The sequence below is a fragment of the Leucopleurus acutus genome (assembly GCF_964270905.1).
Source record: "Leucopleurus acutus genome assembly, chromosome: 3".
NCBI classification, from domain to species: domain Eukaryota; kingdom Metazoa; phylum Chordata; class Mammalia; order Artiodactyla; family Delphinidae; genus Leucopleurus; species Leucopleurus acutus.
The window spans coordinates 98,196,701-98,224,595 of NC_139145.1; the positions used below are offsets into that span (position 1 = coordinate 98,196,701).

A 27,895-nucleotide genomic window follows, 5' to 3' on the forward strand; every position below is an offset into this window, starting at 1 on the left:
GGTAGCTGCTATTAAGATTTTCTGGGACTCAGGTACTTAAGCAAGAGGCACAAAATTGCTCCTTTTGGCAAAATGTAATGACGTCTTGTATAATTTGCTCTCAAAATTTAGTCATATCAACTGTCTCTGTTAGTTTGCTTTGAAAGTGGCAGTTCATCTTGATTTTAAGTAGGTAAGGATATATTTATAAAAGATTGTTACACAAATACTGAAATCGTTCATCATTTCTTGCTTTTGACCCCTTTTGTAATGAAATATAAACAACTGCATGGTTTTGGAAATATGAATTGGACTAAGCTTTAAAAAATAACCCCCATCGCCTGAGGGTGTATTGGATTATATAAACCATGAGATGACTTGGGACGGGACTGGTGACCTGTGTGGCTTTCCCACAGGCCTTTCTCATCGGGCTGCTGAGGGACCTCATTGATAAGCAGACTTGGACGGATGAGGGCTCCATCTCAGAGCGAATGCTGCGGAGTCAGCTGCTTCTCCTGGCCTGTGTGCGCAAGTACCAGCCCTGTGTGCAGAAGGCAGAAGGCTATTTCAGACAGTGGCAGGAAGCCAATGGGAATTTGAGGTCTGTTTTTATCGAACAACCGGTTTGTTCAGATAAGGGGTATCTTTTATTTTTCCACCATCATTGCTAAATGTTGGGAGAAAAAACAAGTATAACAAGTCTCCCCTGCTGTCCTTTTTGGGAAAATAATTTTTTGTTTTTAGATTTATCTATGCATTGCTCAACTTTCTGTTTTAAGTTCCTGACAGGAGGCCGGGGGTTTGGTTAATGGGGAGGCGGGTGGCAGGGATTCAGTCCTTTTAGACTTGGGGCTTAAGTCCTATCCAGGAAGTACTAAGCCAACAATATACATGCTTCTATTCATAAAAGTGCTTACAAACAGGTGGTCCTGACTTTTGTTCATGGACTGCATTTTAAGTCTAGTTTGAATTTCCTTCTTTTGACTTGAAAAGTGACCACCTATTGAGTCACTCAGCATCCTTAAAGTATGTGAGAAATATGGGTATTTATAGAAGTGGCATTTCACAATGTATTTTTGAGAAGGCTACTTAAAACCTACTTTCAGTTACTTTCTCTTGCTTCTTTCCTAAAGTGTTACTGAAGGAAAGAAGTTATTTTTGTTTATATTTCCAGGCATGCTTCTCTGATTGTGGGTCCAGTTTATCGTTTCATAATCTGCCTCTCTCGTGCTTGCAAATGCACTTCCGTCATCTCAGCCTCTCCCTGGGTGTGTTCTTTTCCACAGGCTGCCCAGCGATGTGACCTTGGCAGTGTTTGCTGTAGGGGCCCAGAACCCAGAAGGATGGGATTTTCTTTATAGTAAATATCAATCGTCATTGTCCAGTACTGAGAAACACCAAATTGAATTTGCTCTCTGTATTACCCACAATAAAGAAAAGCTTCAGTGGTAAGTAATTCATTCATGTTCAGGTAGCCAAGAGGAATTAAATTAGATCAGATCCTTCTGGCATCTGTTTTTGTCCTCTTGGCCAGGAACTGCGTTTCCTGCTGGGAACATTTATGCAAGAGGGCACACATCTAATGTGTACGGTAAATAATTAGAGAGCAGCGGGTGTCAGGAAAAATATTTAAAGGAGTATGTATTTGCGTATATCTTTAAAATAACACATTTAGAAATTTACACCGGATATACCTATCTTAGCTACATTTGTGAGCAAATGAGAGAATATATGAGAATCGGTGTTGTAAACACTGTACAAATGTTAGTTTTTATTATTATGTAGCTATAGGGAGTTTCTCAGGGCTCTGGTAACCTATTTATCGTTTGTGTCTTTATTATTGGCAGATCAGCTTTTTTCTTTCCCAAATTATTTTATTAAAGTTGTTTGGAACTTTTTCAGGGCCTCTTCGTTGCTAACACTTCTTGTCTTAATCATTCTAGGCTACTAGATCAAAGTTTTAAGGGAGATACAATAAAAACTCAAGAGTTTCCAGATATTCTTAGAACTATCGGCAGAAACCCAGTGGGATATCCACTGGCCTGGCAGTTTCTGAGGGAAAATTGGAATAAACTTGTACAAAAGTAAGTAGTGCCCAAAATTGTGTTGTGACTGGCAAAAATTCCTAAACCTGGCTGTTTTAGCTACGTTTGTAAAATAACAGTGATTATCTAAAGGGATTCTTTTGACTGAAGAAAGGAAGTAGAGGTACTTAAAATACCCTTAGAAAATATGAAACTCTAATTCAGTGCTAACTAATGGATCTGGATGGTCAAGTGTTTCATTCCATCTGGAATAATCTCTTCCCGCACCCCGTGACCTACCAGAAGCCGCCTGCACAGTTCAGGCAAGTCTTCTGTTTAGTACTTCCGCTTGTTGTATCTGCCCAAACTCTTGTAGCACCTACTACTTCTGTCATTTTCTTTCGGGTACTTAATCTTTTATTCAGCGGCTGGTGTGTTGATTTTTTACAACTAGATCTTAGCCCATTGGAGCAAAGGATCACGTCTTATCTTTTTCACACCTAACCAGTTTTTAGTTAATTGCTATCACATATATGAGGCACTTAAAAATACATGTCGAATGAACAAATACTTCACAATACATTTTGACAATTTCTATTTCTAGGTTTGAACTTGGCTCAAGTTCCATAGCCTACATGGTAATGGGAACAACAAATCAGTTCTCGACAAGAGCACGGCTTGCAGAGGTAAAAATAAATAAATAAAAAGCTTTCTTTTTGAACTTCAGTGACAATTATCTAATAAATTATCTAATAAATATGAGGTAGGCAAAATACTTTAAGGGCCTGATGAGTTAGAAGTGGATTTTGTCACTTGGTAAACGTTCTTTTTGGATGGGTGTTTTGTTTAGTGTGGTGTTTTTGACATGAGCAAAAATCAGTTACAAATAAACCATTGAAAACTGTGCCTCTTCCCAAACACATTTAGAAGTCTTAGCTCTGCCATTAAAAATTTTAGGGCTTAAAAATTACTTTAGACATTTAATCCCTGTTGAGGATGTTACAAGTGATTATTGGAGGTTTAAGTGACTGAAGTGATCCTCTAGTTATTTTGAAAGAGGCCGGTCTGGAAGCTAGGCTCTCCACTATTTGAGCTCATGATTTCCTATTACCTACTTATGAACCATCTACTTTCAGAAAGAATTCTAGGCAACTTTTAAGGTCCATATATAAAATAATGCTAAAATAAAGAACAAAAAGCTGCATAATGTTCAGACAGGAAACTGTATGAGGGATTTATGCCGAGGATAATTTATTGCAGTTGTACCCTAAGTTTATCGTAGCTTCCTAGCAGCCGAAGAAAGATGAGAAAACAGTATGCGTTATTGTCAGGTAAGAGAGAACCGTGGAACATACAAGTTTTCCACAAAAGCAGACTTTTCTCTCAGTCTTAAACTTTTGAGGAGTTTGCTGTATGGGTCATTTTGTTGCGGTGGCTTTTCTATAATAATATTCTCTATAGTAAAGCTGTAGAACAGATTTTACGTGGTTTTAAAAATGGTGCAATTAGATAAAAGCTGAGAGCCTAATATTAACTTTTTTAGGAGTGGTTCCATTGTGTAGTCTGGTTACACCATGATCTAGCTCGATGGAGAGTGCTTTGAAAATGGGAAAGAAATGTCACAACCCTTTTCTCCAATTTTTCAGTAGCCTCACCCAGGTTTGTAAAATTAACTTGCACCTAATAATTCAAGCCTGAATTCTAGTGAAGTCTACAGCAGAGATATTCTGTGTGATGACAGCAGAGCCATCTATGGGCTGGGACCAGATAGACCAGGTCTGTAGCAACAAAACATTTCATTCATTATCTTGTTCTTTCATTAATTTTCTCATGAATTCATTCAAGACATATTACATTCTTACTCTACAACAGGTGTGGTTTTAGGTTCCAGGGCTACAATGATGAACAGGATAGACAAAGCCCCTGCCCTCATAGAGCTTACATTTTACTGGGGGAACCAGACGATTACAGACAGATGAACGCATGTCAGGTAGTTAACATTCTCTGAAGACGAATAAGGCAAGGGAAGGAGAGCGAGTGACTGGGTAAGGGAATGGTGCTGTGTCCTGTGGGATGACTCGCGGACCTTTGAGGAGATGTTGAAGGAAATGCTGATATCTAGGCGGAGAGTGCTGTGTGCAGAGGAAACCTCAGGTGCAGAAACCCTGTGGCAGGACGTGTAAATGAAAGAGCCCGAGATGTTGTCCGAATGCAGAGTGTCCTACTGACATTTACAATGCAGGAGTCATCCTGAGCCCTTCCTTCCCCTCACATCGAGTTCATCCCAAGTCCTGTTGGCTCTGCTTCCGGCATCTACACCCCATCTGTGCACTTCTCTGCTCTTACCCCGGCCGAGCCTTTCTCACCTCTTGTGTGGCCTATGGTGACAGCCTCCTTCCTAACTGGCCTCCCTCCTGCCACTTTGCCAATACCACACCATCTCCCACCTTTAAAACGGAAAAACAACCCACGACTGACCCTGTCTTGAAACCCTGCCTGTCACTCTTGAAGTCGCAAACCTCTCCTTCCCATGTGGATGAGAAGGTCCTTACCTGGCTCCTGCCCGCCTCTCCAGCCCTTTCGCACATGCTCCTGTGTTCACTGTCTCGCCCACTCCAGCCCCTCAGCCTGCTCCTGGGCCACCAGGTGTTTCTCCTGCGCGAGGCCTCTGCGCTTTCTTCTTCTGCCTGGCTTGCTCTTTCCCCAACTCTAGACTGGAAGGGTTCATTTTATCCTTCAGAGGCCCCAGCTCAGATGTCACCTTCCCAGACCACTCTGTCGAAAGCAGGCCACCCCCTCCCCGGTTGCTATCATAGCCCCGGTTTATTTTCTCCTCAGCAGTATAGAGTCAGCATAGTTCATTGCTTGTCTCCCCAGGCAGACCGTAAGCTTCATGAGGGTAGGGTGCTTGCCTGATTCATTGCCTCATCCTCAGTGTCTCGCACAGTAATCAAGCCGGAGAAATGAATAAGTACCAGAGTAGAGATTCATGAAGAAGTGGGTGAGGGGGAGTCCCTGGTACCTGCTGGGCTTTAGGTTCTGCACTTCACCCACATTACACGACGACATCCTCACCAACGCTCTGCAGTGTCACAAAGGAGGAATCCTAGTCCCAGAGAAGTTAATCATTTACTCACCAACGAGTAGCATAAATCTGGTTTTCTACCCATATGCACAGAAAATATTCTCAAGGAGGCAGGTTTGAATCAAATACGTACTCAGTTGAGATGCTGAATTTCCCAAGGCAGATGAAGATAGGAGTGATAAATTGGGGTCAGGAGAAGTAGAAGGGCAGGCAGGGGTTAACAGCTGGCTTTGTTAGAGCTCTTGCAGGCTTGTTTTTCAGTACTATCATGGTAGGCTTCTTCAGGATTAATTAATTAATTGGACCAATGAGTAAAAATATTGATGTGGTTTGACTGAAGAGTGCCCAGAGTGATTTTTTTTTTGAAGTATAGTTGATTTCCAATGTTGTGTTAATTTCTGCTCTATAGGCAGAGTGACTCAGCCATACACATATTCTTCTCCATATTGTTTTCCATTATGGTTTATCACAGGATATTGCCCAGAGTTACTTCTTAAACTGCCCATTAATTAATCTTGAGTTCTGAGAGACAAAACAGTAGATTGTGCTACAGTTTAAGGCAGGACAGTGAAGCGGGTTAAGTGTTTTCTAGGTTGCTATAGTAGGAGGGCATGCCTTCAGCTCCCAGAAAAGTTCTACTGAGATTTAATTTTAAAACAACCCCGAATCATTTAAAATTGGAATTTGATCTTTCAAAAAGCCTATTCTTACCCCCCTCCTTTTCCCAAACTTACGATGTTATGACATGGATTTTTAAGGAATTAACTGTCTGGAATCCATGCTGAATAAATAATGTATCTTGGCTTAGACTTTCTTCCTGTCTACGAAATCAAAAAATTGATGGATTAATGTGAAGTGTATGGGAAAAGTTTAAGAACACTTGAAGGTGAGACAGAGTAGCACAATGGTCAATGCTGTTGCAAAGCCAACCTATTCCTCATGTGAGCTTAAAGGGGATAAAGTACCCATCGGTGAAACAATAGCAAAGATATTTTTGAGGGGATAGTCAAGCGATTCTTATCTCTTTAAAACCACGGGGAACTTTGGGTGGATTTTATCTTGAAGGAACAATACATCAATTGTGGATTAGGATAAAAAAAATTGGCAAGGTTTGGGGTATTACCACCATAACTTGCTAAGAACCCCATTCCCCAGTGTTTCTATCATAACAGACAAGGCCAGGCCCATGGAGGAAGACTGCACGTATGTGACTGAAACTGTTTTGCTTGGCAGAGAAGATACTCTGCACATTCTGCTTTTTCAGCTATGTTTAAAAAAGTTAAGTTTGCATCTGTGTGTCTATAACAGAATACACATTAGATACATGCGATTAAAACTTAATTATGAAATGGTAAACAGTGAAGTCTTTTAGAATCTGGCAACTGTGAATAAATAAAAAAGCTGCAGAGAAAAAACACAAAACTTGACATCGTGAGGCATGAGCTCATTTCATAGAGCTTAAGTTTATGTACATAATCGTATCCAGACACCTGGCCCTGTTCTCTATGTAGAATTTTGAAAAATGCTGGAAATTTGGCTTCAGTTTTCTTTTAACTAGCCTGAACTTTGTGTAACTTAATAAAACAAAATTTTAAAAAACCAATTTTTCCTCACAAGGTAAAAGAATTCTTCAGCTCTTTGAAGGAAAATGGGTCTCAGCTCCGTTGTGTCCAGCAAACAATTGAAACCATTGAGGAAAACATACGTTGGATGGATAAGAATTTTGATAAAATCAGAGTGTGGCTACAAAATGAAAAGCTTGAACTGCTGTAACAATCCGCTCCTTGTTGGTTCCTGTGATGTGTAATCTCCAAACTTTTATTGAATGTGAATATTTTAAAAATAGAGATGGTTGTCTTGGCACCCAGTGAGGATATTTCCTGCTCCTTCAACTCCTTATTCATTCGTCCCTTCTTATGAAGACTGGCTGTTAACTTTTTCATCAGGGGGTTATTGCCACCACGTGTTCCATTATAGGTGTTACCCCCAAATGTAAACCCAAGTGGTGGGTTCCCTACTATGGAGAAGTGAAGTACCTTATTCTTCTATTTTATATTTTATACTTAAGCCCTGTGGTTTCCAAACCCCTGGTCCCCACACCCTGCTCCCCATGTGCTTGTCATTCATAAGCTGTTGTGTCAGTCTCCTGGGAAGACTCTGAACAGTAGTGACTACTGAACCATGAACCCCTGGGGCAGTGATTGAGCCAGAAGGGCCCGGATCCGCTTTCCACCTTTCTCTCCCTTGCTGCGTGCCCAGGGGCTGGCTTGTTGGAGGGCCACATCATGAGACTTCCCTGGCCTCTGGCTTTTGGTTGACCTCCCAGGAGGGCAGATAAGAGCTGGGGCTGCGGAGAGAGTAGGTGATGATGGTGTTTATTCCCCAGGTCCCCTTGCAGGTTGCCTCAGGCTGGCCTCCACCGGAAGGTCTCGGCTCTAGGGAGGTGGCCCTCTTTCCCACAAGCCTTCTCCATCTGTGCGTTCTACTAAGTGCTTCCTCCTCTCATCCCTTCAGGGTGAAGGGTGACGTGGGAGCCTGGCTTAATCAGTCCTGGCTGGACTTGTGGTTTCCATACATCCTGCTCACATTTTTGTTTAAAAAACAAAAAACAAACAAAAAACTCCACAGAAACCTTTTATAGAACCCTCCTCAGATAATCCTAATTTGAGCGTGCCATCTATTTCCTCAGGACCCTGAATAATAGTGTCTCTTCTGAAAAAGCCGAGTGCGTTCAGGTCTAGAAGAGAAACCTTTCATTTGAAGTTGAACCTCAGAGTTTTTGATCCTTAGGTAGGTGATGCTTCCTCTCCTTGTTCCTTATTTGGCCCAGTTTATAATCTCTAAATAAGTTGTTATTGGCACTTATTGCCAGTAAGGCATTGCAGTCTCTAGTAAATGATAAGGTATTGATAAGAAATGGAAAATACTTGCTTATATTAGCCTAAGTAAGTGAAGACAGTGTGTTGTATTGTAATTGAAGTATTTAATGAGTTTTCTTTTTTAATATATTGCAAAATTTATGATAAAGGAATATGATATGAAAAATGTCAATGTGTTTTTCTAATACAGTATGGAATAGAGGATCTTTTCTGGACATAAATGTGTTTTGCAATTCCATTTTCATACATATTGCATGGCTTAATGGCTTGAGAACTAAAACCAGAAATCACTGGTAATTTCCATCCCCAGGTGTTTTTCTTCTAAAAAAAACATACAAAGCCAAGATTTTAATGTAAAATATTTTTCTTTAATTGCATCTTATATCTTGATTAATGAAACATGGAAAATAGTGGTTTTCAGTTTTGGTCACCTGAGGAACCTATTTTCATTTGCTTTTAGAGAAGTCCATTTTCTAAAGAGACACAATATTGCCACACCATGTGCAAAACCCTTTTTGGTAATAAAAAATTGTTATTTACCTCTAAGCAAATATTTGCAGTTATTTACTCCAAATTAGATGGGTGAAAAGGACTGATTTAGATCCTGTAGCTTACTCAACTCATCATTAATTACTAGCAAACACCCAAGTGTTGAACACGTTTCTAATAAACAAAAAGGCATATTCTGAGTACCTTAACTATATGTTTACTTTAACAGGTATTTCCTAAATGTCTGGATTTTGGTATGTAATTTTAAAATACTTATATGTATGCATGTAAATGAGTAATACTGCAGCCATATCCTTGCAAACACATCTGTCAATGTCAAAGTTTTCACTTTTTTTTTTTTTTTTAAACAAAACCACTTTGTACTACCTATAGACACGTAGTTGAAATCCCTCAGGAAAAGTTTATTTTCTTGTTAGTGCCTTGAAAAGGTCTGTTTAGTCACCATAATCCTGGCTTATATTTCCCAGATTTAGACTAATAATGCCTGCGTCTCTGATGGGATGGAGACATAGCATTTGAAGTGGATGCAGTTTGAAATCTCAGAGGTATATGCATGATTTTTGAAGACAACTTTTAGATCGTATTAACAAAACTAGATGCCCATTATAAGCAGTACTGTCATTGTTGCTTGCCTCCCACCCCATTAGACGGTATTGGTGATATTACTTATTTTTAGTGAAGTTGCTAAATCCTAATAAATAGTTTAAACAGATGCTGAGGAAGGCCGTGCTCTCTGAGAACAAGGAATTCCAAATCAGTTTTATGATGTGTACCTGATATTTTTTCCTGCATTCACTATCAGGAAATAAAGATGGGATTTGATAAATATTTAATTTCATCAGTGACACTGGTGCTGTATTCATAAACCGTTCAGAGAGGTATGAGAAACCATTCCAAGTTGTGGGATATCAGACACTAGTTCTTAAATTGCTGTGGAGGAAAAGCAGATTTTAAAATTTTTTAAAAGATCTTTTTCTTTATTTTGAAGCAGAAGTTTGTTTGTGTTTTCGGTAAACCCAACTTCCATTAAGCTACATGCTGTACAGTGCAAGACTAATGTGGCAATGGCTCTAAGCAAACAACTGCTGCTCAGGTTTTACAGAGAGAGGCTGGAAAGCCCGGCTTAATGCAGTAAACCAGCAGAGTTCAGGCCGTATGAGTATTCTAAGAATTAGATTTTGTTATTCTTGGAACTTGCTATGCAAGACGCAGAGTCTGCGTTTTGCTCTTCTGACTCGAGTCAAGTCTCAGTAGGCCTGTGCTGACGTCCTAACCTCTGGCAAAGAAGAGTTCAGCCTGAAAAGGGGCGCAGTGCTTCCTCGTCTGTCCAGGTTATCTATTGTTAGCAGCTCAAGAGGAGACATGTGCCCAACGTACGATATTTTATGTTTGCCTTATAAACATGAACCCAAAGAAACATCAAATACAGTTCAAAAGCCCAAGAGGAAAGGGGTAATGAGAAATCAGAACACTGAAGAATATGTAAAGCATTGTTTTCCAAATGCTAACAACAAAAAAATTAAGTGCAAATTGAAAATACTAATGAGATTTACAGGCACAGGGTAGAAGGTGCAAAAGTTTGCAAAGGTTTTTCCTTTTGTGTGTGTTGCTTTAAGAAGCTATCAAATATATCTCTTAGAAATATAAAGCTCCTTTCTCTCCCAACTGAAGACAATTTTTAAAAATTCGAAGTTTATCAGTACTCAGTAGAATAACACAGGTGAACCAGACAAATTCAGTTTCTTTTCAGGAAAAGAGTAACAAACAATGTTTAGGATGTCAAGAGACTCAACAAATACTGCTGTCTAGAAGCCACTCAGAAAATTTTTCTGCTGTCAAAGGCTTTTGTTCTTCAGAAGTCACCATCTACCAGCTGAAGATTTTATATGCGGACACCTTGAAAAATTCAAAGAAGAAAATCCAGTGAACCATTTGATATGTAATTTTCTTATTACAGGCATAACAAATTTAAGGAGGAATTTACTAAAGTTGATATGAGAGTCAAAAATTAAAAGAAATTTATTTTTATAATTTTGGGGAAAATCTTTGGAGCAGTTCTAATCAGTATACCTCCCTCTTTGTAGGAAATAAAAGTGGATTCATGGTGAGAGAGCCTAACCCAATTTAACCTACATTTTCGTTTCTTTTAGGTTTTTGGCAGCAAGTGGTTATAAGCTTTTATGGTTTAGAATAAGACCTGTTCTCTCTGAAGTTAATAAGGGCCCAGCTCTCAAGATAGATCTCACAGACTCCCTCGTCCATACCAGCTCTTTAGTTACCATACGGTAGAATCAAACACAGAGCTTTACTTTCTCAAACTAAGATGAACAAAAGTTGTCAATCTTTTCCTTTGCCCTATTCTCAAAACTCTAATTACCATCAGACCCTAGGGGGGTACTTCTCCTCACTCCACAATGTGTTTGTATTTTGGGTAATATCTATATCATAAGGCCATTTCACTATAAGATGTAACATGCCAGTTCTGCTCTGCCCCAGTAACCTGCAGTCATGAGCATTTGGGTTTCAGTCAAGTAGACTTAGTCATTTTCTTTAAGAGCCTGGCCTAGTATCTTAAAGAGCTCTTAATTATAAGATTAATGTTTTTAAACATTCCGATAGCACCATTTATTACTTTACAGGGACTTACTCTATAGATTTTGCAATGTGTATTTCATGCCAATAGCATAAAGAGAACATGAAATACTCAAGAAGGGGACTTCGTTTCTCTCACCTATAACACATAGGCTGGTAGAAGGTACAATCGTCTTCATTTAGAACAAACACCAAACTTACCAAATAGCGTGAACTTTAACTTGTACTTTTTCCATCATCTTTTCGCTTGGAAGTTTCCTCCTTTGCCTAGAAGGACAAGCAAAAACCATCAGTGAGCTCTTTATTTTCTGGATTAAGTACCAAAAACTGATCAACCAGAAGAGGCTTATGAGGAAATAGGCTTTTCAGAATTAAAAGGGCAAAAATGGCAGTCAGCAGGGGAAAATAAGACGGTCCTTTTAAAGTATCTCATTTAGCCCATACACTGAATTCTTCCCCTTAAAGTTTATAAACTAAAAATAACCTTAAATGATTCTAAATTTTTTACTCTAGACTTTGTGGGGTTTTTTGTTTTTGAAGGCCAGCATAATTGAAGAAAAAAAATACATAGGTGTTCATGGATGGTATCCATTCGTTCCACAGTGATCCATCCTTCTCTTATACTTGGGGGCTTACCCGGCAGCTAATCCACTCAGCATAAAGGGTTACTGTGCTTTCTATTTTTTGAGTATGTACTTTGTATTAAATAATAAATACTTAATCAGATATAATGGCATGAGCAACTAATTATCAATCTGTTTTCTTGTATCTTTCATGGATTTCACTTTTTTTGAGGTATAATTGACATATTAGTTTCAGGTGTGTAACGTAAGCATTCCATATTTATAAATATTGTGGAATAACACAATAAATCTAGTTAAAATCCATCACCATACATAGTTACAAAATTTTTGTGATGAGAACTTTAAAGATCTACTCTCTTAGCAACTTTCAAATATGCAATACAGTATTTATTGACTGTCATTACCATGCTTTACATAACAGTCCCATGACTTAAATATTTTAAGTTTGTACCTTTTGACTACCTTCACCAATTTCACCTACTCCCCCATCCCTCACCTCTCTGGCAGCCACCAATCTGTGAGCTCATGTTTTTGTTTTTAGATTCTACATATAAGTGAGATCATAGAGCTTTCATCTTTCTCTGACTTTTTTCACTTGCATAATGCAATCGAGGTCCATTGATGTTGTTGAAAAGGTAAGATTTCATTCTTTTTTATGGCTGAGTAATATTCCATTGGGTATATATACCATATTTTTTTTATCCATCCATCAATGGACACTTAGGTTGTTTCCATAACTTAGCTATTGTAAATAATTCTGCCATGAACATGGGAATGTAGATATCTTTTCAAGTTATTTTTTTTCAAAGATTTTTTTGATGTGGACCATTTTTAAAGTCTTTATTGAATTTGTTACAATATTGCTTCTGTTTTATGTTTTGGTTTGTTGGCCACGAGGCATGTGGGATCTTAGCTCCCCAACTGGGGATTGAACCTCTGCCCCCACTGCACTGGAAGGCAATGTCTTAACCACTGGACCACCAGGGAAGTTCCCAAGTTAGCTTTCATTTTCTTTTGATAAATACCCAGAAGTGGAATTCCTGGATTATATGGTAGTTCTAGTTTTAATTTTTTGAGGAATCCCATACCGTTTTCTATAGTGACTATACCAGTTTACATTCCTACCAACAGTGCACTTTCCCTGATGATTAGTGATGTTGAGCACCTTTTCCTATGCTTCTTGGCTATCTGTATGTCTTCTTTGGAAAACTGCCTATTTAGATCCTCTGCCCAGTTTTTCATTTGGATTTTTTTTTGCTGTTGAGTTGTGTTAGTTCTTTATATATTTTGGGTATCAATCTCTTATCAGATATATGATTTGCAAATATTTTCTCCCATTCAGTAGGTTGCCTTTTCATTTTGTTGATGTTTTCCTTTGCTGTGCAGAGCTTTTTCGTTTGATGTAGTTATACTTGTTTGTTTTTACTTTTGTGCTTTTGTTGCCTTTGCTTTTGGTGTCAAGTCCATAAAAATCTCTATTAAGACTGATGTCAAAGAGCTTACTGCCTATGTTTTCTTCTAGGAGTTTTATGGTTTCAGATCTTATATTCAAGTCTTTAACCCATTTTGAGTTAATTTTTGTGTATGGTTTGAGATAGAGGTCCAGTTCCCAACACTATTTATTGAAGAGACTGTCCTTTCCCCACTGTATATTCTTGGCTCCTTTATCATTAATTATTGACCATATTTCTGGGCTGTCTCTCTATTTTTTTTGTTGTTGTTGTTGTGCCGTGCAGCTTGCAGGATCTTAGTTCCCTGACCAGGGATTGAACTCATGCCCTCAGCAGTGAAAGCGCAGAGTCCTAACCACTGGACTGCCAGGGAATTCTCTGGGTTCTCTATTCTGTTCCATTGATCTATATGTCTGTTTTTATGCCAATACCATACTATTTTGATTACTGTATCTTTGTAATATAGTTGGAAATTAGGGAGCATGATGCCTCTACCTTTTTCTTTTTCAAGATTGCTTTGGCTGTTTGGGGTCTTTGGTGGTTCCATACAAATTTTAGGATTATTTTTTCTGTTTCTATGAAAAATGTCACTGGAGTACAGATAGAGATTGCACTGAATCTGTAGACTGCTTTGGGTAGTATGGACATTTTAACAATATTTTTTTCAATCTATGAGCATGGAATAACTTTCTATTTATTTATGTCTTCTTCACTTTCTTTTATTACTGTCTTATAATTCCCATTGGATAGGTCTTTCACCTCAGTTAAATTTATTCTGAGGTTTTTTCATGCCATTATAAATGGCATATATGTGTTTATTTCTCCTTCTTATAGTTTGTTATTAGTGTCTAGAAAGAGTATCTTACACTTTTACTGAATTTGTTCTATCAGTTTTTGGTGGAGTCTTTCAGGTCTTCTTTATATAATATGTCAGTTTTGCAAATAGTGACAGTTTTAGTTCTTCCTTTCCAGCTTGAATGCTTTTAATTTCTTTTTCTTGCCTAATTGCTGTGGCTAGGACTTCCAATACTATGTTGAATAAGTGGCAAGAGTGGGTATCCTTGTCTTTCTCCTGATCTTAGAGGAAAAGTTTTCATCTTTTTACCGTTGAGTGTGATGATAGCTGTGGGTTTGTTATGTATGGTCCTTACTATGATGAGGTATGTTCCCTCTATATCCACTTTGTGGAGAGTTTTTACCATAAATGGATGTGGGTTTTCAGATCTTTTTCTGCATCTATTGAGATAATCATATGATTTTTATCCTTCATTTTGTTAATGTGGCATATCATCACACTGACTGATTTGCGGATGTTGAACCACCTTGCAGCCCTGGAATAAATTCTACTTGATCATGGTGTATGATTCTTCTCATGTACTGTCGAATTCAGTTTGCTAATATTTTGTTGGGGATTTTATACATATATTGTCATCAGGGATATTTGCCTGTAATTTTCTCTTCTGGTTCCCTGGCTTAGTTTTGGTAGCAGGATAATGGTGGCCTTGTAAAATGAGTTTGGAAGTATTCCCTCCTTTTCTATTTTTGGAAGAGTTTGAGAGGGATTGGTTTTAAGTCTTCTTTAAATGTATGGTAGAATTCACCAGTGAAGCTCTCTGATCCCAGACTTTTGTTTGTTGGGAGGTTTATGATTACCAATTCAATCTCCTTACTAGTAATGGTCTTTTCATGTGTTCTATTTCTTCATGATTCAGTCTTGGTAGGTGTATGTTTCTTTCTTCAAGGTGTCCAATATTTGGTGTATAATTGTTCATAGCAGTCTTTTATGATCCTTTGTATTTCTGTGGTATCAGCTGTAATGTCTCCTTTTTCATTTGATTTTATCTGAGTCCTCTTTTTTTTTTTTCTGGTCAGCCTACCTAAAGGTTTTCTGAACTTTATCTTGTCAAAAAAACAGCTCTAAGTTTTATTTATCTTTTCTATTGTCTTTTTAATCTCTTTCATCTAGTTCTGTTCTGATTTTTGTTATTTCCTTTCCTTTACTGATTTTGGGCTTCATTTGTTATTCTTCTTCCAGTTCCTTGAGGTATAAAGTTAGGTTGTTTGAGATTTTTCTGATTTCTTGAGGTAGGCATTTATCACTATAAACTTCCCTCCTAGAACTACTTCTTCTGGATCCCATCAATTTTGGTATATTGTGTTTTCATTTTCATTTGTCTCAAGGTTTTTTTTTTTTTTTTTTCCCCAGTACACGGGCCTCTCACTGTTGTGGCCTCTCCCGTTGCGGAGCACAGGCTCTGGATGCGCAGGTTCAGCAGGCATGGCTCACGGGCCTAGCCGCTCTGCAGCATGTGGGATCTTCCCGGACTGGGGCATGAACCCATGTCCCCTGCATCGGCAGGCGGACTCTCAACCACTGCGCCACCAGGGAAGCCCTCAAGGTATTTTTAAATTTCTTTTTTGATTTCTTCTTTAACCCATTCATTGGTTGTTGAGTAGCATATTGTTTATGAAATCCACGTTTGTGAATTTTCCAGTTTTCTTCTTATAATTGATTCCTAGTTTCATACCATTGTAGTAAAAAGGATGCCTGATATGATGTCAGTCGTCTTAAATTTATTAAGAGTTGTTTTGTGGCCTAACATATGATATATCCTGTACATTTGAGGAAATGTGTATTCTGTGGCTCTGGATCAAATGTTCTGTATATAGCTATTAAGTACAACTGCTATAACATGTCATTTAAGGCCAGTGTTTCCTTATTGATTTTCTGTCTGGATGATCTGTCAGTTGATGAAAATGGGGTATTAAAGTCCCCTACCATTTATCCCCTTAGATCTGTTAATATTTGCTTTATATATTTAGACATTCCTATGTTGGGTACATAACTATTTACAAATGTTAAATCCTCTTGTGCATCAACCCCTTTATCATTATTTAATGTTGTTCTTGTCTCTTATTACAGTTTTTGTTTTAAAGACTATTTTGTCTGGTGTAAGTATAGCTACCCCAGCTTTGTTTTGGTTTCCATATGCATGGAATATTTTTTCCATCTCTTCAGTCTGTCCTTAAATTTGAAGTGAGTTCCTTGTAGGCAGCATATAGATGGTCTTGCTTTTTTATCCCTTCTGCCACTCTGTCTTTTGATTGAGGAATTTAGCCCATTTACTTTTAAAGTATTTATTAATAAGTATGTACTTATTGCCATTTTGTTAATTATTTTCTGGCTGTTCTGTAGTTCCTTTGTTCCTTCTTCTCTTGCTCTCTTTTGTGATTTGATCATTTTCTATAGTAGTATGCTTAGGTTCCTTTCTCTTTCTCTCTTGTGTATCTACTATAGGTTTTTACTTTGTGGCTACCATAAGGCTTACGTATAACAACTTAACATTTATATTTTAAGTCAATAACAAGTTATGTTTGAATGCTCTACATTTTTACTCCCCCACCCCCTATTTTATGTTTTTGATGTCCATTTTACATCTTTTAATCCTGTGTATCCCTTAATTAATTATTATAATTATAGTTATTTTTACTACTTTTGTCTTTTAACCTTCATACTAGCTTTATAAGTGATTAATCCACCAGCTTTACAACATTAGACTATTCTGAATTTTACTGTATGTTAACCTTTACCAGTGAGATTTATACTTTGATATGTTTTCCTGTTACTAATTAGCACCCTTTCCAGCGTAAAGAAGTCTTTTTTAGTGGTGATGAACTCCTTTAGCTTTTGCTTACTGGAAAAACTTGTTCTTTCCTTCAATTCTGAATGACTTTTCCAAGAAGAGTATTCTTGGAAGTTTTTTTCTTTCAGCACTTTGAATATATCATGACACTCCTTTATGGCTTGCAAAGTTTCTGCTGAAAATCTGCTGAGAGTCTTGAGGGCGTTCCCTTGTATGTAAAAAGTTATTTTTTTCTTGGTTCACTTAAGTTTCTCTCCTTGTCTTTAACTTTTGATATTTTAATTGTAATGTGTCTTTGATATGGGTGTCTTTGGGTTCTTATTTGGAAGGCTCTGGGCTTCCTGGATATGGTTGTCTGTTGCCTTACTCATGTTAGGGAAAGTTTTAGCCATATTTCTTCAAATAAGTTCTTTGTCCCTTTCTCTCTCACTTCTCCTTCTAGGATTCCTGGAATGCAGATGGTCGTCTGTGTTGGTTTGTGTGATGTTGTCCCATAAGTCCTTTCAGCGATCTTTACTTTTTTTTTTTTTTTTCTTTTTTTTTCTTTTTGCTGCTTTGATTGGGTGAATCCCATTGCTTTGTCTTTGAGTTCAGTGATCCTTTCTTCTGCTTCTTCTAGTCTGCTGTTAAACCCCTCTAGTGTGTTTTTCAGTTCAGTTACTGTATATTTCAGCTCTGTGGCTTCTATTTGTTACTTTCTTGTATTTTTCCTATCTCTTTGTTGAAGTTCTCACTGTGTTCATCCATTCCTCCCCCAACTTTGGTGAGCAAATTTATGACTTATTTTTAACTCATCAGGTAAATCACTTCATTAAGATTTTTATCATGAGGTTTTAATCGTTTGGAACATACTCCTCTCTTTCTTCATTTTCCTTGACTCTCTGTGTTGGTTTCTGCGCATTAGATAAAACAACCACCTCTCCCAGTCTTAAAGGAGTGGCCTCATGTAGGAGATGAACCTTGCTGTTAAACCCTGCCCTAACTCTTGATCGTCTCTCAAAACATTGTAAGTGTTCAAGCTGCCTATTTTATTTTCAGTGGTTCACAGTAGTTGAGGGTGTGCTAAGAATCTCAGCACCTAGATTCAGGCTGAATGGAAGCCAGTCCCACAGGTAGCAGGTTTTAAAATATACAAATATATATAGTCTTGTAGGATGGACCACAAGCATAAGTCCTGCTGGCTACCAGAGCCAGGTGATCAGCAAGTGTCCCCTGGGTGGCAGTTACAAAAATTGGGCCTCTAGATGAGTGTATAAGCCCCCTTTCTGGGAGATGCTGGTGACCTGGAGCGAGGTGGAGAAACAGCACAAAGATGGCTTACATTGCCTAAGAGCACATCCGTAGGTGTCTAGATGTGTGCCAAACCGGAAGCCTGCCGCTCAGGCCAAAGCTCCAGGACAAGCAAGTAGGCCTCTTACACAGAAAGACTGGAGGTATATGTTTTAGTCTGCTGTCTCTGCAGTACTCTGGGGATGGTAGCCGGCCAAGAACTGTATCTCTGATTGCTTTGGGGTGGGCAGATGAGTCAGAGCTCACAAGTCCTTTAAGAACTGTTTCTCAGTTTGCTGTAGCCTTGTGGGGTCTTCTGGACACAAGCTCCATGGGCTTTCAAAGCTAGATGTTTTGGGGGCTCATTTCTCAGGTGGTCTTTAAGGTTGGGTGCTGATGTGGGCTTCAAATGTTTTGATCTGCAGGGAGAAGCTCTGAGTTTTGAGTTCGCTCCTGATGGTCAGTTGCTGTGTTGGGGTGGAGTTTATGTTGAGACTGTGTCCTAGCCTCTCCTACCCTCTTTGATGCCAGCCTTCTCTCATTTGCCAGATAAATAGGAGTCACACGGATAATTTGGGTTTTTTTTCCCAGAGGAAACTGTCACATATGCAGCTGCAGATCTGGTGTTTCCATGGGACAAGGTGAGTTGAGGATCTTCTTTACATCACCATCTTGAACTGGAACTCACTATCTTGTTTTTTAAGAGTTTTGATTCAGCTGGACTATTGTTTTTAAACCTGTACCTTTTATGTCTCATTATACTTAGGATCATAGTCATAACCATTTGAATCCTATGTTTTTAGAATTGGAGGGGACCTAGAAGTTTTCTAATCCAATTTCCATTCCTTCCCTGCCCACAGTTTCAGTAATTTTAATAGGAAACTTCCAAGTGTTGTGCTGAATTAATGCCCAACTCTAAGAAACCAGACCCTATAACTTCTACTCATTAGTCTTAGTTTTGCTTTCTAGAGCAATGTGAAAAAATTAGATATCACCTGGGAGGAAAGACTACTAGTATTTAATATGAGTAGATTGAATCACAGAAACTGTAAGATCTTCTCAATTTCATATACTACTTCCATGTTCCAAGATTCATATAAACCACATTCCCTGGTGGTGTCACCTCCCTTGCCACACACACACACACACACACACACACACACACACACACACACACACATATTTTAACATGTCTTAATTTGCTGGTCGTTATGATGAATAACATCGTAATCAAGTTGTTGACATTTTTTCTTAATGATATATAACTGATGGTGATTTAGATTTGATGAAATATAGTATATGGATCTGTACTGTCAATGTTTATCCAAGTGGAAATGTGGAGTAGGAAGTGGCAGTCTGGGTTTTGGAGAGCTGAAGGCATAAAATAGATTCCCCCATCCCAACATTCCCCGAAGTCTCAGTCCATTACAGCATCAACTCTGATGCCTAAGAGCATACCTGAGAGATCACGTAAACTAAGGATAGATAAGGTACCAGCGATAAAGCAACCAGCATGTCATTGCTGTTCTCGGGCAGAGCTCAAGAAGAGGAAGCAGGGTCGTAGGGACAAATCTTTCGAGGAGGGGAAGGGATGAAGGGAAATAGGGCTTTTGAAGTTATGAAAGAATTTGAATATGTCTGTACTACAAGGGAAAAGAATTGAGACAAAGATACCGGAGAGAGTTATTGACCCCCTGAGAGAAGGAAGGGGCTGCAGGGCAAGAGGGGAGAGGGTTTGTTGGGAGGCAGGTAGGAAGGGGATCTTGGTTATTTTCTGCAAGGCAGCCTCAATTTTCTCTTTGAAGTAGAAGGCAAGGCTATCTGCACACAGTGAGGGAAAGCAGCTACGAGAGAGCGTGAGGTTTGTGGGGTCTGATGAAGGGGAGAGGGCCTGCACTCATTCCAGACTAGCACAGCTGACAGTGGGACTTTGTGTGACAAGGGCTAGGAATGCAGGAAACTTCAATTGTGTTAAGAATGTTCACTCAGATTTCTAAAGTATCAGTTACTTTAAATGTCTCTAAAACTTCAATTTCTTTACCAAGACATGCTAGGGGACAGATAGTATTTAAAAATTATTTTATTCGAAATAGATCCCAATCAGAAACTCACTCACTAGGGATACACCACTCGATGTCATTGCCAAGTTAATTTGTAGTCTATTTACTCTTCAGTTTACCTTTGCAGAATCCTTTGCTTCACCCCCGTTCTTGGGTGCTTTGGAGCTGGAAGCAGTCTTCTTGTCTTTGTCCTAAAGCAAAGGAAATGTAATGAGGCTCTTGCTATCAACACTCCATCTAGCAATTAACTGCTGCTGCTATCAAATCAATCCAGATTATTCTTTTTAGTAGCCTGGAATCTCCAATTTAATTAAATAATGGAAATTTGAGTATTTTAGTCATGATTTTTCGAACAACACTGAAAGTACACAGAGGTGTTCAAGGTGGCGGGTAAAAAGGATAAAAATGAGGAAAAGATGAGTCACACTGATGATGCTCGTTCACCCAGACTGTATTTTGCTCACCAGAACAGCTTGTTTCTATCAGGATTGGTTTTTCTGTGCCAACAGGACACTGTTTGTTTTCAGTGTTATGGAAGAGAGTGTAACAACCAGGGAGAGCTAGGGCAAGTCCTATACAAAAAGAAAGTCCATTCGCCAGAAAGGCATTATTTATGAAGTTCCAGGAGTGAGAGATAGGATGCTGATGTGGTCTAGAAATTAAATCACCCAAGATGGGCAAGACTGACAATTGATTGATTGGGAGATATGTTTAATAACAGCCAAAACAATAGCGAAGAGATGTGCAATTTTAATTCTTCTGAAATAACAATGAAGGGCACTCATTTCACGTTTCCCTCTAGTTGATGGATTACACATTTTTTCATTCGCTTTTGATCATGTTTTAAGCACCTGCTCTGTACCAGGCATTTTGCTAATGCTGGGCACAGAGGTACCAGACACGTCACTGCTGCATGCAGCTCAGTGGTGTGATGCACACGTGACAGGTAACCCACAGTGCAGAGAGGGCACATAGGCAACATCCCTGACCTGCGAAGGGAGAAGCAGACAGACAGGGAAGTCTTCCAGGAGAAGCTGATGTTTGAACTGGGCCCTGACAGGTGAGTAGGAGAGTCAGCCAGCTGCTCCGGGCAGAAAAGGGGAGGAAGCCCCAGAGGGCAAGGGGCGTGGTATATAGTGAGGGACTGCTCTCATTTTAAATGAACACAGATAAAGCATTACTGTTGTACAGCAATATAGTGTGGCAATCAAAAATGGTAGCTATGGAGATCATAAAGCAACATGGAAAACATTCATGAAATAATGTTAAGCAATGTATTATATGTGGACAGTAGTACAACTATGTAAAATATACATATGGAAAAAGGTAAGAAATATACCAAATAATAGTGTTTGTGGAGTAGCAGAATTATAGAATTTTTTTCTTTTCAAGTTCTCGATGGCATTAACCAGTTTATTTTACAATATAAAATTATCTATATGTATTATATACATGTGTGTGTTTGTGTATACATAGACGTTCAAAGAAAGTCAGTATGAAAGCGCACAGTACCTTTGCTGTGTTCTCTGAGGTTTCTGTAGTTGAGGGACAGCTGTCAAAGTCCCCTGAGAGGGCATCAATGGGGTCTTGGGCATCTGCAGCTTTCTGAGATTTTATCAGAAATAACCATCAGGGAAGAAGCACAAGGCAAAGATGCTACGTAGGACATTTCCCCACATCCCTGAAAATATGTTTGTTTAATAGAAAACCTTGCTGACATTCTTTTCCTAACAGACTAGTGTATTACAAAAGAGAGATTTTAAAACAGGAAAATCTTGCCAGCTCTATTTTCTTCTACTGTTTTACAGAAGTTTCTTCGTATTCTCTGAGCTTTGATTTTCTAACCTGGAAAATGGAACTGCCTAGCTTGAATGGACTTGGGAAGACAGAAATAATACACTCTTACACACATGCCTTGGCATCCCACCAAGCACAAGGTAGGCATTCAGTGAATTTCAGATTTCTAAAATGTAAAAGTCGCAGCTAGAGTTTAAAAAAATCTTTTTTATGGAAATACACGGATACGGTATTTACCTTTGATGCCTCGGGTGGCGTCGCTGATTTGCCCTTAGAAACAAAGGAGACTCTTGGTTAAACAAATTTTTGTAAAGGTTTACTTAGGTGTAGTCGGTATTTATATAATCTCTTATCCAGTGACTTGAAATGGAGTTCAGTCAGCCCCCTGCATCTGTGGATTCTGCATTGGCAGATTCAACCAAACGGCAGATCGAAAATATTTAGGGAAATAAAATTCTAGAAAGTTCCAAAAAGCAAAATTTGAATTTGCCACATGCTGGCAACTACTTACGTGGCACTTACATTGTATTAGGTATTCTAAGTAATCTAGAGATGATTTAAGGTATAGAGGAGAATGTGTGTAGGGTTACAGGGAAATACTATGCCATTTTCTATAAGGGATTTGAGCATCCTCAGACATTGGTATCTGGGGGGGTCCTGGAACTAATGCTCCATGGACACCAAGGGACGACTGTATAGACTTGCATAACTGATAAACCTGTGTCCCTATCATTTCTTCCCCAGCTTTGCTTAACGACTACCCTATAACTATTTCAATAGCCTTGGAGAAAATGCAAGGGTGAGTCTTTTCCTAGAAGTGAAAGAAACACTATTTTAGCAACTTTGTCATTGTATAATTCTAGTTAAAATGTTACAAAAAGTAACTTGTGTTTTTATGTCTTATTTACTAATTGACTATATGCTTATCTACTATAGCTTATTACACTTGGAAAGGAATGGTCTATAGATAGAAGATTACAAGGACAACTCATCAGGGATTTTTCCCATCTGCAAAGGCAAGGCTACTAAATAATACATTTCCTAAAGAATACAGCAGAGTCACATGCGACTATCAAAGCAGGGAGGATTCTAGCAGGATGCACAGCTGCTATTGTGACTATTCGACACAAGCGAGGAGAACAGATTCCTGTAACAGAAGACACCGCAGCTGATAATATTCTATAAACCACAGCCATCAAACCCCTCACATGCATCAGTAAAGAATGAGAAAGATGTAATTTACACTTCCTTGTTTTTTCTTGGGTGAACAGACCTGGAAAGGATTATTTAACGTCTAATGGACTTGCAACTAAGAGCCAAATAGGAAGGGGTAGGGTACAGACCAGGTTGACCTAAGCGAAACTGGCTTCCATGTTAGAGACAAAGACAGAGACTTCTTGACGGAGTGCATTTAGATAGAGAAATAGGACTTGTGACTGGGAATATGGCTTTGTCTGTCTTCACTCTCAACAGCACAGGTGGTGTTGTAGGAGAAGAAAGAGAGACAGCAGGTCTTGGAGGGGTCGTATTTGCCCTATGAATTATTCCGATACTAGCTCTTTTTCTGGTCTCCTTCAACAGAGAAACTCTGCTTCAGTCAAGATTACAAATATCATTCTTTTTATAGCCTTTTCTTGCAAGGAGAATTCATATATGTACATGCCACAGAATCACTGTTAAGCATCAGTGAGTGAATGAACATTATTCAACTCTCTATGCCACAGTGCCCAGCGCAGTAAACATCCAACAGTACTGGCTCAGATAAATATTAAACAGAATTCTAGACAGCCTGCTCGGTGGGGACAGATTAAAAACATCAGTCATGTTACATTTTTACGCTATTGTTACAGTGTACCTCCTATTCATTTCAAGTGAGGTGTGGATCTCAAACGCTTTGGAGCATATATCCATCTAACCTAGACATTGCCCTCACTTACCTCCTTGTCATCATCCAAGAGATGTTGATATTTAGGTGGGAGGGTGTCATCCCTTTCTCCCAGCTTGTCTCTGTGTTCAGCTTTCACTTTTTCCTGTAAACATTGAACGTATATAATTACGATTCAGTTCCGCCTTCACTTAGAGAGTACATTCTAAAATGCAGCATTCAGCATTTACTGGACTTTTCTGAGGCAAAAAAAAATAGGGTCTCTTTTAAATTTGTAAGCGAGAGAACAACGATGTCAACAGACTTTCAGTTGATGGAAACAAGTAAACCCAGTGCTTCTGTTTGTCAATCCACACCTATTAATTTTCTACCTGTATTTTAAATGGAAGTAAATGATTAAATAATTATCTTCAGAAACCATGGAAGGAGATAAAAACCCACGGTTATGAAATATCTTTCACTGTTTCACTTTTTAAATAAAAAAATCAAGTTGCTGTACTTTGGCACTTAAGAGGTACTATTTACAACTTTGCCTCTTTATAAGGAGCCCTGAAGGGCCAGGACAGGAGCAAATCTGAAGGGACGTGCTGTCTGTTTGTGTTGCAGGTGAGCAAATACCTGCTGTTGAGTAAGCAGTACCCACCTCCCAGCATCCGTGCCTCAGTGGGACGTGGCTGGTCTCTCGGTCCTGGATTCAGGAACAGCTCCCCATCCCAGGGGTGGGGTACAGATTTTATTTTTCTGCATCATTATAATTTCAGTTTTCAAATACAGGTTAAGTTCACCTCGATATTCCTATGACAATGGTAGAATCGAGACCTAAGGATTCTTTGAAATGCCCTGTCTTTGAGACATAGATTTGTGTGGGACGTTACCTTTCTGGTTCCAAGCTAAATGGACTGTTAAGTACTGAATATTAAGTATAAATAAGTATACTTCTACATGTTGTACAAGATATATAGCATTAAGAGTCTGCACCTTGTGGACACCTCTGTGGTGCTGAACTCCTGGTCCAATGCAGTTAGTTTCGATAGCAGGGACGACTGCTAGGGAAGACTCTGCCAGTACATTTACACAACTTGGGAACCTAAAAAATGCACATGTGTGCATCAGATATGTATGATAAACTTACTGCCAGATACAAGCAAGAAAAAATGTGGGAAGGGAATAACATTAACAAAGCAGGGCTGGCTTTTCCATCATCACAAAGTCTAGCCTCAGGAACAGGACGTTTGCCTGTATCTGTGCCATAGCACAGACCTCAGAGAGGAAAGAGACACGACATAGACCATGGAGTAGGAAAAATTAGGCTGAAGTTATCCAACCGTTCACTGACTCCAGGCAAAGTCAGAGGCTGAACTAATCCAACCGTTCACTGGCTCCAGGCAAAGTCAGAGCGGGTTTTCCCCTTTGTGTGGAGGGTAGGGTATTCTGTGCTATAATAACTTCCAATTTTCACTTATTAATGATTTGTTTTTCTTTTACCTTGACTTTATCCTCTAGGGGTTTGTTCTCATCTGGATCAGGCTGTCTTTGCCCGAGACTGTCAGAAAGTTGATCCAGGGCATCGTCAAGTTCTTCGTCGTCACTCCGCTAAAAAGTAAATCTGAATCAGTCACTGGTTAGCCAAATGAGGTCACCTGTTGGAGTGCAGCCCTGACACTGCCACTAAGACTTCTATAAGCTTATGGGGTTGTCACCAGGGAGATGGGCAGGTGGGCAGAGGCGCTGGATCGGCGATCCTTGCTTGGTGCTCCTTCTTGTCCTTCGCTCTCAGCACTTGTCTGCACCTGTCTACCCCGCCCCACCCCTGGATGTCTTTCTCTTCTGAGAAAATAGGTCCCTCCCTAAAAAGATGGGGTTCCTGGCCTGATTCTTCTAGAAAATATGTCTTATGATGCTTTCAATATATGTAACAGTATGTTCCCAGCAAAGAAAAGTCACATGAATTATGATAGCTTAGTTTAGTTTACTCTTTGATTCCCAAGTGTATTCCTGTAAAGAAAGATTTGTACCTAGTTTTAATGATATCTTCAAAGAAAATATTAACTAACACTAGAAACTCTGATGGGAAAAGTGATGGTAAAGGTGTCATTCTAAAACATACCTGTGAAAGGCAAAAAGGCTTTTGATTGTGGACGTTTATTAATAGCCTCAATCACAGGGGCCCCTAGAATCTGAGTATTAAGAATTGAAGTGTAGGGCTTCCCTGGTGGCGCAGCGGTTGAGAGCCCGCCTGCTGATGCAGGGGACACGGGTTCGTGCCCTGGTCCGGGAAGATCCCACATGCCGCGGAGCGGCTGGGCCCGTGAGCCATGGCCGCTGAGCCTGCGCGTCCGGAGCCTGTGCTCCGCAACGGGAGAGGCCACAACAGCGAGAGGCCCGCGTACCGCAAAAAAAAAAAAAAAAAAAAAAAAAAAAAAGAATTGAAGTGTAAATGGCAGCCTTCCTTTCTGTTGCACAGGGACTTCTGTCATTGTGGCTGTGTGTACATACACATAGACACATGGAGAGAGGGCATTTTACTGGTTTTAAGTGCTTCATTAGAGCCCAGGATTATAGCAGCTAATGGTGGTGCTACCCACAGCTGGGTCTGGGCTTTGTCATTTGTGCCTCTGGATGTTCTCAGATGATCCCACATTAACCCAACAGGATGAAAATTCACTCAGAATCTCAGAGTACAGCACTAAGTAAGCTTTGATGCTTCATCAAAAGGAAAGGAAGCATAGCTGACTTCACTAAAGCTACTTCATCTCCAACTAGCAGATGGGGCACTTCTTCTCAACCAAGGAGATGGGGATCTGGTTTAGGGCGATTTCTTTATCTTTTGATGTGCCGTGGTCTCCTGGATAATGTATAATTTGGTACTGCAAAGAAAATCAATCAAGGAAGTCTGGAAAAGCTCTGGTCCCACAGTCTTACCTCAGAACATGTAAATAATTAAAACAATATTGACACTAAGGTTCTTCTATTACTAGCATGAAAATGACAAGTTTTTACTGGTGTGAATGGGAGGAAGACAATGCTATTCCATGAGGAGTTTGTGAATTTGGGGGGCAGAGAGAAGCTCAAACACTGAGCAATTCCTTAAAGTAAACTTGAGGTTAAATAATGAGTAGTATTTATAGCATGGATCAGGAAAAATATAAAGGAGGAGAACATCAGTGATCAGGAAAGCTAAATAATTTTTAAAAATCTAATAATCTGAACATATACACAATGCACATTATTGTACTTCAATTCTAATAAAGCAACAATATTAAGCTCCTTCACTGTGTGTAAAATACTTTCACATACATTGTTTTATATATTTAATCATTTTAGATATTCTCTGTCATCTCCCTGTCTCACCAGTCTTACCTCTTCTGAAGCGGAAGGTGCCTGTCCTTCCTAACAATTTTGTTGATTTTCATTTACTCTGAGGAGGAGTCCTATTTTCTTTCTCCTTGTTGTTGCTGCTGAGAAAAGTACTCATAAACTCTGTTGCTTACCGGAGTGTCTGGGGGTGGACCTGCAGAGTGGTTGGTTGGAGCTGGGGTTTGGGAAACCACTTCAGAGATGACAGCTGAAAGTTTAGCATCTTCCAATTGCTTTTGTAAGAAAACAAACAAAAAAAAAGATTTTGACCAGTAATATGGTGTATGCAAATTATGCCCACATACCATCTCTTAAATACAACTCTCAGTATAGCTTGTTTTGTTTTGTTTTTTTTTTTTTTTGGTATGCGGGCCTCTCACTGTTGTGGCCTCTCCCGCTGTGGAGCACAGGCTCTGGACGTGCAGGCTCAGCGGCCATGGCTCACGGTCCCAGCCACTCCGCGGCATGTGGGATCCTCCCGGACCGGGGCACGAACCTGCGTCCCCTGCATCGGCAGACGGACTCTCAACCACTGCGCCACCAGGGAAGCCCTCAGTATAGCTTTTTGATTGTTTTTCTCTTGATCCAAATGGAAGCACAGCAACACAGCATCTTAAGAGCCATTTTTATTCTACGTCCTATTCCATACATTATTTTATACAATTTCCTATTCCCATTTATTAATCCTAAACGTTCAATAAGCTACTGATTTAGAGGACTGTAGTTTATACATTTCTTGTTGCACGTTTAGGTTGTTTGGAGTTTTCAGCTTTCTTCTC

The 27,895-nt window shown here is 39.3% G+C and overlaps 2 protein-coding genes across 2 annotated transcripts in view; one reads left to right on the forward strand and one right to left on the reverse strand.

Moving 5' to 3' along the window:
• ERAP1 (endoplasmic reticulum aminopeptidase 1) overlaps positions 1–8,654 on the forward strand; it is a 34,041-nt gene extending 25,387 nt beyond the window's left edge. The window contains exons 15-19 of the mRNA XM_082837353.1: positions 396–580; positions 1,266–1,427; positions 1,923–2,063; positions 2,608–2,689; positions 6,706–8,654. Of these exons, the coding sequence (XP_082693479.1) occupies positions 396–580; positions 1,266–1,427; positions 1,923–2,063; positions 2,608–2,689; positions 6,706–6,861 (726 nt within the window). The 3' untranslated portion in view covers positions 6,862–8,654. The remainder of the gene's footprint in view (positions 1–395; positions 581–1,265; positions 1,428–1,922; positions 2,064–2,607; positions 2,690–6,705) is intronic.
• Positions 8,655–8,794: 140 nt separating this feature from the next.
• The window catches only part of CAST (calpastatin), a 128,329-nt gene continuing 109,228 nt past the window's right edge, over positions 8,795–27,895 (reverse strand). The window contains exons 24-31 of the mRNA XM_082837361.1: positions 27,251–27,349; positions 25,245–25,352; positions 23,812–23,904; positions 22,112–22,144; positions 21,590–21,682; positions 20,197–20,268; positions 11,271–11,336; positions 8,795–10,373 (exon numbers count right to left, since the gene is read on the reverse strand). Coding sequence (XP_082693487.1) covers positions 11,286–11,336; positions 20,197–20,268; positions 21,590–21,682; positions 22,112–22,144; positions 23,812–23,904; positions 25,245–25,352; positions 27,251–27,349 — 549 coding nt within the window. The 3' untranslated portion in view covers positions 8,795–10,373; positions 11,271–11,285. The remainder of the gene's footprint in view (positions 10,374–11,270; positions 11,337–20,196; positions 20,269–21,589; positions 21,683–22,111; positions 22,145–23,811; positions 23,905–25,244; positions 25,353–27,250; positions 27,350–27,895) is intronic.